General features: G+C 52.2%; 1 protein-coding gene across 4 annotated transcripts in view; it reads left to right on the top strand.

Annotated features, from left to right (window-relative positions):
• Nucleotides 1-9,802: 9,802 nt before the first annotated feature.
• The window catches only part of SPON1 (spondin 1), a 251,436-nt gene continuing 249,822 nt past the window's right edge, over nucleotides 9,803-11,416 (top strand). For all 4 annotated transcript variants that reach the window (XR_005983970.1, XR_005983969.1, XM_041730694.1 and 1 more), the window contains exon 1: nucleotides 9,803-10,204. Coding sequence is in view for 2 of the 4 variants with exons in the window: in XM_041730694.1 (XP_041586628.1) it covers nucleotides 9,967-10,204 (238 nt within the window). In the remaining 2 variants the exon portion in view is untranslated. The remainder of the gene's footprint in view (nucleotides 10,205-11,416) is intronic.

Here is an 11,416-nt window from a genome sequence, read left to right as displayed (position 1 = left end):
TCCCCCACCACTAGCCCATGCCCCTATAGACAGTGCCACTCAGGCTACCTTTCCCCTTCATCTCTCCAAATCCTACTCCTCCATCAGGCCCCACTGCTGCCATGAAACCTTTGGACCACTCCATCCTATAGGGATTTCTCCCTTTGGAGACTCCACAAGAAGCACAGAGACCATCTGTCTTGGACTTTAACTGGCACTGAAATGTCTCTTATAGATTTGCATGGGCTCTCAAATTAGACTGTGACCTTGGGTAAGCCAGTCACCTAACTCCCTATGCCTCACTTTGCTCATCTGCAAAATGGGGGTAATAAAAATAGCCAGGTTGATGTGAGGATTAGATGAGTCTATTTACGGGGAGGCACTTAGACCACTACTGCCTGGCTCAGAGTAGCAGGCTCAGGACCACCTGCTCTGATTAGAGCAGGCCCTCTGTGCACAGGAGGCATGCCCTCCCATCCTTCCGAAACATCATAAAGGGCCCTGCATTGTCAATGTTATCGCTATTTAATGAATGAATAAAAAGTGTTTTATTCTTACTCTCTCTTAACACTCAGGCCAATAAATTTGGTTTCAGTTTTCTAAGAGAAATGAGTTTGGGGCTGAACTGTGTTCTGAAGACTTTTTTTTTTTTTTTTCCAGGTCCAAGCTCTTTGCGTATGTATTTGAAGTAACAGTTGGATGAAGCTTATTTAAGCCACAATCCAATAAATAAAACTGACGCTTTAGCAATTATATTTTCCAGATTGGGAGAGGTGCAAAACTTGGACCACAGTTAATTGGAAGGCAAAGACAGCTTTTTTTATTGTTGTTTGTAGCACATGGACACTTCATTATGGTAATAGGAAGAGAAAAGCATCTTTTCCTCTGCCCTTTCTTTGTTTCTCCTATGTATTTCTTTTCGTACTAAATACATTTTCTGGTCATTTCTATGTTCTCCCTTGACCTCCTCTTCTTTTTACTGTGAGTCCTTCCCCCCTGTTTCTTCATGGCATTAAGCTGAAAAGATGTGGGTCCATTTTCTTCTCTCTTTTCCTCTCTCTGTGCTTCCTTCTGGTCTTGTTCTAGTCTTGGGTGTGAGTGGAGGAGCTATCAGCCAAGAAGCCCTGGAAGCTCCCCAAGATCAAGACCACAGATCCCTTCCAGGTTACACAGTCTAGTATCCTACTTCTTTGGCTCACTCTGTGACACCACTGTGACAGCCACATATGACACCTGGTGAGCCAGGTAGGGGACACAGAAGATTATTTTTTTCCATTAGCTTTCTAGCAGTGCCACATTTATCAAATTGGTCCTTTGGCTTGGAAATCAGAGTACAAAGCAGAGAGGAAGCAACAGAGGACGGCTAAGCTTTGAGAGTGTCTTACAGGGAGGGTTGGGGCACAAGATCTTACCAACCTCTAGGTCTCTGTCCCCAGCTCCCACCTGGCTTCTTCGCTGGAGATCTATTGCCTTGGACAGTCCACTGTCAGAGACAGACCTTTGAAAGACCCCCTAAGTGGACATAACCGCAAGTAAATATATTTATAATCTCACACTATCCCCCTATTCACACGCATGCTATGGCTTCTCTTCTTGAATTCATTATCTCAGGTAATTATATCACCATGACACTCCCCACCCAGTGGCTCAGGGGGGAACTCTCAGAGCTACTGGGCTCCCTTCTCCCCTCCCACACATCACCGTGTACTATGTATGTCCTCTTTACCCTAAACAACCCTTTGTGTCATCCTTTCTCTAGCCTTAGCCTAAGGCCCTCCTATAGACTGCTGTTGAAGCCTCTTAGCATATGTCCTTGCGCCATACTCTCACTGACAACCCATCTCCATACAGTGCCACTGAAAAGGTCGCTCTATTATCCCAAGGACACATCCTGCCTTTTCGCACATCTCTGTCTTTGCCCTAGCTGTTCCATCTGCCTCGAATACCTGGTCTTTTTTCCAATCAGCAACTTTTCACCAGTCTTGCAAGAAGATATTGAGTGCATTTTCAAATGTCCCCTTTTCCTGGGCTGTCACCCCAATCAGAATCAGTCCCTCCCTTCTTTGTACTCTCTTTAACAGTTAGTATAGATGATGCTTTGTTTTACAAATATCTGCTTTGTCTGTCTCCGTAGCTTCTTGAAGGCAGGAATTAGGTTCTATGTTTGTACTACCTTCCTCCCGGTTAATCAATAAATGTTTGTTGAGTGAAAGGATTAAATTTCACAAAAATTCTCCGAATATCTACTTCATGCAGACACATTATTCTAAACACAGTGGAAAATCCAATGGCTCTATTATCAAAGAACAAACAATCTATTCTAAAATAAGCCCATGGAGGTGACCTTATGAGTGCCTCGAGAGTTCCTTACTTAATATCGCTGCATGTTCTGTTCCCTATCACCAGGTGGCAATAGTGTGCCATAGTCATGTGGCCTAAGCGATGAAGTTTCAAAGCTTCAAAGAGGTGGCTTTGCTTGGTCTCGGTTGCTGGATTAATAGCAAGAAAACCACAGGGGGTACGCGGGCTGAGTCTGGGTTCCGTGCACAGCTGGACTTCCAAGGGCTTGTTCTTGGGTGCTGCCCACAGCTGCACCTTGCATTCAGACATGATGCTCTCTCTTATCCGTAAATCCAAAGTGGGAAGACTGAGGAGTCTCCAGGTGGGACCAGGTCTACCCGTAGGCCTATGCCTTCGACCTATACATGGGTGTAATTCCCTTTCACTTCTTTTAGTGGTGAGTTCCCGTCCAGCTATGCAATGACAGGGCTCTCACTGATGACTTGTGTCTAGTTTAACTCAGACAAGGGCTATGGCAGGTAGGAGGTCTTAGGTGACCTCTGTTGGAGCAGTCAATAAAGAGATGTGAGCTGATCTCAAACTGCCTCGCATGTGAAAATGAATAAAAACTGAGGGAGCAGCAGTATAGCAAGATGGGAGTGGGGGTAGGGGCAATTCTTTCAACGAAACTGGTTCTGAAGTGCACAATAAAAGAACAGCTGTGGAGAGAGAGAAGATGGGTGAGATGTCCAATGAGGCTTAGTACCACCTCCCTCCTCACTCCTGATCTCATCCCAGGATGGGGGCGCAGGCTCACCCACTCACCCGTGCCTGCAGGCTGTGGATGTGAACAGGAAAGGAAACTGAGGTCCAAGAGGCAAAGAGGTTCACAGCCAGATTAGTGGTCAGCAGAAGGCAGGAGAGAATTGAAGGCAAAAATACAGGTAGGGAATCAGCCTGGGAAGAATCAGAGTCAAATCCTTCTGCTTGCCTGAAGACAAGAAATGAACTTGGGTCTTGCTGATTTGGTGTGATGATAGAGGACAAAGAGCTGAGGAGGTTATGTTTTCTATTTGGGGGGTGAAATAAGAGATGAGGTTATCCCACACACACCCCTTACAGAGTGAGAATATCAAGAGTGATTGAGCAGACTTGAGAAGGTGGTAAGGAGTAGAAGAAAGAGATAAGGTACTGTGAAAATTGGGAGAGGAAACTGATTAGGAATGAATTTTAAAACCGTGGTTAAGAATTCATAGGGCAGGGGGACATCTAGGTGGCTCAGTGGTTGAGCGTCTGCCTTTGGTTCAAGGCATGATCCTGGAGACCCAGGATCGAGTCCCACATCCGGCTCCCTACATGGAGCCTGCTTCTCTCTCTGCCTATGTCTGTGCCTCTCTCTCTCTCTCTCTCTGTGTGTGTGTCTTTCATGAATGAAGAAATACAATCTTTAAAAACAAACAAAAAGAATTCATAGGACAGTTGGTGAGGGTACCAGGTTTAAAGCAGCAGAACTCAGAAGTCTGAGATAGCTCCATGGTTCTGCTTAGTTCATCTAGGGTGGGGGTTAGTTGGGGAAGTTAGGTGGAGAAGCAGAAGAGATGACATCATGAAGAGCCTTAGTGAGGATGTGGTTTAGATGGTTAAGGGTGGTATCCAGACAGGGTGGGAAAGGAGTTGACAACAAATGGGCTGGCAAAGTCAGAAGTGAGTAGGCAATAGCCGGTCTCAATGACACAGAGGGGTCAAGGGGGTGAGGACATGGGGAAGCTAAAAGTGGAATGATGGAGGGCTGGTGGGAATCAAGATCTCCAAAGCGAGGTTTCTATCAGTGCTGGCTGCTGACATGAAGGGAGCCAAGCTCATCGGAGTAGAAGACATTAGAAGATGGCTGAATAACACTCAGACTTTCTGGTCTCCCGTGACTATCACAGGCTGTAGGCTGGGCAGGTAGCCAGTAGCCAGTGGCAGGATTTTCTGCAGCTGCAGGGGAATGACCTGGAGGCTATAGCTGATGGAGGGAGGATCAGGGAGGATGAAGAAGCATAAACTGGATGCTTTCAAGAAAGAGAGACTTTTAAAGGACCTTTTAAAGCCCTGATCTGGACATGGCAGTGGGAAATAGGTAGAGAAATGCTCCAGGGAGCAGAAGGAAGGGCACAACTGAATGGAGGACAAAGGAGGAGAGAGACCAGGTGAACAGAGCTCATACCAAGGTAGAGTTGTAGGATGGACCCACTGAGCTTCAGAATTCCAAAGGTAGGGTAGTTACACAGGATATGACCGATGCCTGGAACACAGCAGGTGCTGGATAAATAGCTCTTCGATTAATTGATTTTTTAAAAAGATTTTATTTATTCATGAAAGACACAGAGACACAGGCAGAGGGAGAAGCAGGCTCCATGCAGGAAGCCGAATGTGGGGCGTGATCCTAGAGTCCAGGGATCGAATGTGGGACTCGATCCTGGGACTCTAGGATCACGCCCTGGGCCAAAGGCAGATGCTCAACCACTGAGCGTCCCTAACTGATTTTTTTTTTTTTTTAAGTAAGCTCTATACCCAATGTGGGGCTTGAACTGACAACCCTGAGATCATGAGTCCCATGCTCTATTGATTGAGTTGACCAGGTGCCCCATTTGAATTTTCTGCTTTTAGAATTTTTCAAAATTCTACTTTTTTCTCTTTTGAAAGATTTATTTATTGTAGAGAAAGAATGAGAGCAAGAAAGCACACATGTAGAGGAAGGAGCAGAGGGGGGTGGGGGTGGAGGTAGAGAGAGAGATACAGCAGACTCCCCACTGAGCAGAGAGCCCAATTCAGGTTTCTATCTCAGGACCCCAAGATCATGACCTGAGCTGAAATCAAGAGTCAGCTGCCTAGCTGACTGAGCCACCCAGGCACCCCTAAAATTTTTACTTCTTGTATTCCTCTTCCATGATTTAGTCTCAAAACCTACTGGCTCCCCGGTAAACAGCTTTTCCTCAGGAAAGATTATGAATAGATTTTTCAGAGTGATTCAGCTTCCATTATTATCTATTTTCTTTTTCTAGAAACCCCTTTCCATCAAAGCCTCTGAGTATAACTAGGAGTTAGAGAATCAAAGATATATTTTGATTCTTGTTCTAAATTAATAAGAGTAACGATTCTAATTTTTGTATGAATCATTCTGAGATTTACGAATGATTACCACAATGACCCATTTATTTCTCAAAAGCCCAGGATGAAGAGAAAATGAGTATCACTATTTTATAATTGAAAATAGTTTAAACTGGTCCTGTGATGCCAAGACCACTCAGCTTCACACAGCCAAAACGTGGGAAAACCAGACTAGAACCCTTGCATTTCAAGCCTCAGGCAGTGGTTTCTTAAACTTTGGCTTGAATTTGTTCAACGTGCAGATTCAATAGGTCTGGGGTGGGATTTGGGAATCTGCTTTTGAGGCAAACATCTAATGCTTGTGTTTCAATGGCCATACTCTGAAAGACACGACTCTAGAAACTCCTTTTTCCCTCCTCTCTTAAGGGGGGGGTGGAAGCTGATCTCACCTCTTACCAATCAAAGGAATTTTTTTTTTTTCCTCTTGGATAAGTAGAGCCCCCAGCTCTTCTTTTCTGCGACTTAGCCACACATACTGATAAAGTTAATTATCTGCCCTGGCTAAATGACTTTCCCTAGCAACACCGTAGCAACTAACATCAGCTCTGCCTTAGGCTACAAAACTGGAAAGAGATTTCTTGAAGTCCAGTGTATTTTACAACAGAACAAAACATCTGAACAGGAAATTAAATAGAAAGTAAACTGGATTCACTGCTCAGAGATGAGACCCAGACACACGAAACAGTTGATGACAATCCACCAGAATGCAACGGTCGAAAGACGAAACTTTCTCCTTGTAAGTTCTACTGAAGGCCAGAGGAGAGAATGGGGGCTCTCATCCTGCGGAGGGAAGGAGAACTCGCGGGAGGGGAAGGCACTCTGGGTGATGGGAGAGCTACTGGCGAAGGTGTCAAGGCAGGACTGAAGTGGGGGACCCGGGGAGCCCAGCTGGACAGCACTGAGAGCTCAGCCGGGGATCTATAACCGGATCACAGAGGGCCTTGAATGTCAAGGGAAGAGCTTGGGCTGTTAAAGACGTTTTATTCATAGAACGTGATGTGCATGGAGAAGAGGGTACTGAGCCACAGGGGCAGCCCCTGCCCTTACGGAGCTTGCAGTCTAGTGATGGAGACAGACGACATGGAATAAATGCGAAATGTAAAAATCAAACATAAAAAGTGAATATGGAGTTATAAATCTTGACAATATTAAGAGAAAATATACCAGGTTCCAGAAAAGCATATAAAGACGAGAGTGCAAATAGGCAATCAGGAAAGACTCCTCCGAGGAAGCAGTTTTGCACTGAGATCTAAGAGAGGCTTAGGAGTTGGCAGGGTGGGGGGGTGGGGGGGTTGGGGTGGCAGGTGGAAGCGCCTCTAAAGCGTTGGAAGCCACCCCGAGAGAACGGCCCAGGCACAGAGCCCAGGCACAGGCTCACATCACTGAAAAGCCCTGGTGGCTGGAGCCCATGACAGAAGGGGTGCATGGCCTGGGAGGATTTGGGAGGGCCCGGAGGCCCCGTTGAAGATTGATTTCTTTACTCTGAGAGTCCCCAAAAGCCACTGATGCAGATTTTAACCTTGGGATTGACATTCAAACCTCAATTTTGAAAAGGATCATTTGGGCTTCGGGGCAGAAGGCAGATTGGAGGGGAACACGAGTGGACGCGGGCAGCCCAATTAGGAGGCTGAGAGATGGTGACACCTGACTGGTGTGGTGGCAGAGGAGATAGAGAGAAGTGGACAGGTTCAAGAGGTAGTTAGAAGGTGAAACCCGGTGATGGATTGGATGTGTGGAGAGAGAACAGAGGGCTGATGTGACAGCAGAGCTGGGTTGGGGAAATCTAGTGTGGGTAGTGGTGTTGGAGCTAGATGGGCTCCTGAGAGCCTGCTGCCATAGCCCAGACGATGAGGTTAACACTGGGTGGTGGGAAGAACCCCACTTTGGTGTGGGTGAGGCCTGTTTTGAATCTTGCATCTTTTTCCCTTATTAGCTGTGGCACCTACACAGGAGATTTTATAGGTTCCTAATTTGGGAAGTGAGGCAGAAGGAGAAATGGGCCTCATACTTGACATGGTATTCTTGTCAATGTTTAATAAAAAAAAAAAATTAACTCTTACATCCCTACCCATTCCACACCCGCCCATATCCATGTTTGATTTGAATATGTTGATTTAGATGAAAAGATACTCAAGAGCACATATTTGGGTTATTGGACACAGCATAAGATCTGTAAAGACAGGAGCCACACTTTATTCATCTCTGTATATTCATTCCCGTCCTCTGAGATAAAATCTCACAAAACGGGGATCCCTGGGTGGCGCAGCGGTTTGGCGCCTTCCTTTGGCCCAGGGCGCGATCCTGGAGACCCGGGATCGAATCCCACGTCGGGCTTCCGGTGCATGGAGCCTGCTTCTCCTCCCTCTGCCTGTGTCTCTGCCTCTCTCTCTCTCTGTGACTATCATAAATAAAATAAAATTCTTAAAAAAAAAAAATCTCACAAAACACTTTAGTCTGTAGCATATATCACAAGTATAATTTGAAAAGATCCTGTAACTATGTATTAAATGTTTGCTTTTGCCACTGGATGGTAAGATCCACAAAGCCAAGTAATAAGTCTGTCTTGTGTCCCAGCGCTGAGTGCATGGAGGGCCTTCAACATAACGAATGAATGAATGAATGAATGAATGAATGAAATGAATGAATTTTTGTTCCCTGTGGTGCCCACTGCTCAGCACAGACTTGGCCCCAAATCCACACTCAACAAAAGCATGCTGGATGATTGGGCCTATGCACCACGGAATCTAGCATGAGCTCCGAGCCAGGGACACGGGAGATAATTCACTCAGGACACAGACGTGAACCCGGGTGTCACCTCTTGAAAGGAGCACTGGTCAGCTAGACCAGGTGGGCCAGGAGGGTCAAGGAAGGTCAGGACCGAGAAATGACAATTGGCTTCAGTTAGTGGGCACTCGAGCGTGGGTGACTTCTGAGAGAAGGGGCCCAGGTAATGGTGTTAGCGGGAGTCCCAGGACCAGGATGAAAAGTGGGCAGGTGTGGAGGAATGGAGCTCCCCAATGCAGAAGCTCTTCTGGGCTGTGTGTGAGTGGCCTTAATAGAAAAACCTGGAAAGCACAGGAGACTGCTTTTTACAGGTAGGCACTTAAGATGATGAAAGTGGGGGTAACCGAAACTTCTGAAAACACCCGGGGAGGGATGCTTGCGCCCACAGAGGGGAAGCAGGGGCCTTAAGGCATCTCCCAGGTGGGCTTGGTGAGTCCCAGGTCTAGCCCAGACCCATCCAGAGGAGGGGTTCAGAGGGGTGGGGATGCCTGACGGCTGGGCCAGGTGGTTCATCTGGGGCATTTAGCTGGACTCTGGCACCCCCTAGAGGAAGGGTGTATTAGCCTGCAGGCACACTCAGGCTCCCTCCAGCACCGGAGACCGAGGACTGGAGAGCCCAAATCGCGCAGTGGGCCAGCGGCAGGACTAGGTTTGCTTCTAGTCTGTCCCCAGGGTAACACTGGGAGTAATTCCTCCTCCTGGGCCTTTTCCTGTCTGGCCTTGGGGTTGGTGCCTCAGGCTCGGTTCCTCTCCAAACATCGGTTACTGGAGACTGAGAACCGGGGCTAAAATCTAAGCCAAGAAAACACAGACTTTTCTTTGAACCTTTGGAAACTCCTTCCTAGGGCTAGATGAGGACTTCCCTGGGCCTTAGGCGCTTTTGTCTTTGGGGTCTCCTTCCCTCATGAAAGAAGAGCAAACATCCTATTTTAGGACCGTGTAGGTATAAGCAGAAACACGTTAATATCATATAGTATAACTTCGTATTAGACCTAAATGCTTTCTCCCTTCTGATTTTAAAGGAAATATTTTCAGGAGCCTCCAAAAATATTACAGGCTGTAGGCGCTGTGCCTACTGGGCGCAGTTGGATGAGTCATTCTGCTCCCTTCTCATCCTCCAGTCTGACCTGCTCCAAAAGAGCAGTGGAGTCAAGCAGCCACGGCACCCTGCCCCCGCCCGGCCCGTGCGCCTACGGGCCTCAGTTTGCTCATCTGTGAAATGAGTGAAAGGAAGGTCACGCTTGTGGAGCGCAGGGAGAGGGGAGCTACCCTCCGCCAGCCCCTCCCCGGCTCGTGGCGGGGCGCAAAGGAGATGCGCGCCCGAAGTTAGTTTTCAGGCTTTCCCTCCGCGGAGGGCTCTCCCCGCGGGGCGCCAAGGCGCGGCCGGGTTGGGGCGGCAGGTCCCCGCGCCCTGGGGTTTCCTCGCCAGACCCCGGGAATCCCGCGTCGCAAAATAAACGCGGCCGCGCCGCCGATCGCGGCTCGGGGATCTGGGCGCAGTCAGCCCGCCCTCCTCCCGCTACGCCGCCGCCCTCCCTCCCCTCCCCCCTCCCCCCCTCCCCCCTCCCCCCTCCCCTCCGCGCGCGGCTCCGCGAGCTCAGCTCGCTCAGCCTCGCTCCGCGCAGCCCGCCGGCCGCCACGCCGAGCCCCGCACGGCCCCCGGGTCGCCAGCGCCCGCTCCCCGCGCGGGCTCCGCGAGGTCTCGCTCCTCCGGGGACCCCCTCGGGCCGGCGTCGCGCGGCGGCGGCACGAAGTTGAGCGCCCGCGACGATGAGGCTGTCCCCGGCGCCCCCGGGGCTGAGCCCGAGTCCGGCGCTGCTGGCCCTGGCGCTGCCCCTGGCCGCGGCGCTGGCCTTCTCCGACGAGACCCTGGACAAGGTGCCCAAGTCGGAGGGCTACTGCAGCCGCATCCTGCGCGCCCAGGGCACGCGGCGCGAGGGCTACACCGAGTTCAGCCTCCGCGTGGAGGGCGACCCCGACTTCTACAAGCCGGGAACCAGCTACCGTGGTGAGTGGCGCCGGGGCGCGCGGACCGCGGCCCCCGGAAGGTGCCGGAGGAGGGCGCACGGCCCCGGGCGCACGGTGCCCGCACGGCCCGGCCGCCCCGGCCCCCCTGGCCGCCAGCCCCGCGCGCCTCCCGGGCCAGCGTCCGGGGCCGTCGCGGGGGCCGCGGCGGGCGGGGCAGCCCCATCCCGGGCGCGCGGTTCCCGGGCGTGGGCTGCAGCCGAGCGCCGCGCCACGCCGGCCGGGCGGGGAGGGACCCTGGCTTCTCCCGCCCCACACCCCCCGGCCGCTCCGGGAGAGCCTCCTGCAGATCCGGTCTGGAGTGGAGGGAACCCCCGTTCCCCCCAGTCGCGCTCTCCCCGCTCCCATCCCTGCAGGGAGGATGCATCCCTGCCGGCTTCCCTCCCGCCCCCCCTCCGCGGGGTGGCACCCCAGCCTCCCCGGTTAGACGCCTTCGGGAACAGGGGCTTGGGCTTCTCCCTTGACTGGCCCCGGGGCGCGGGGAGGAAGAGCCTGAAGCTTTCGGAGGGCTCCCCGGAAAGAACTCCGAGTTATTCTCCGAGGGTCCCAGGCGAGGCAAGAGAGTCTGGATCTCCGGGACGGGCTCCCCAGCGGAGCGGGCCTGCGGGGAGCTCTGCGTGGGTCAGGAAAGGGAAGGGGAGACCCGGTGAGAACGGAAAGAGAAGCCCGGATTGCCGCGGCCTGCTCCCCGGAGGCCGGGGGACCCCGGCTCCAGCGCCCCCCACCCCAGGCTCCGCGCCCCGGGGGGATGTCGCGCCTCCGCTCCTCGGCGGAGCGCGGGCTTCGGGGAGCGCGGGGACCGGGTGCCCGGGCGGGGGAGCGCCTCCGGGGCAGGGCAGCCGCTCGCCCCGCGCAGACCTGGAGACCCCCACGCCGCCCCATCGCCCGCCTCTCCGCAGCCCGACATCTCCCCGGACAGCCCCCCGCCCCGGGCGCAGCAGCCGCGGTCTCCAGGCGGGAGGCAGGACCCGGGGCAGGGAGGGAAGCCTGCGGGTCTCACCTGGGGCTGCGCGTCCCCCCACCGCCTGGTGCGGAGTCCGCCCTGGCGCCTCGCGGGGAGGAGCGGGTCTTGGGGGGGGCGCAGCCGCCGCCCCTGCATCCCCGCCTTCCGGGTTCCCAGAAAGTTAGGGCCCCGGGCAGCGGGCGCCGAGGCCACCGGAGGCAGGCGCCACCCTTCTCAGAACGCTTCTCCCGG

The sequence above is a fragment of the Vulpes lagopus genome, chromosome 15 (genome assembly GCF_018345385.1).
Source record: "Vulpes lagopus strain Blue_001 chromosome 15, ASM1834538v1, whole genome shotgun sequence".
Lineage (NCBI taxonomy): Eukaryota > Metazoa > Chordata > Mammalia > Carnivora > Canidae > Vulpes > Vulpes lagopus.
Note: the sequence above shows the minus strand (reverse complement) of the source record. Positions and strands in the feature narration are given on the sequence as shown.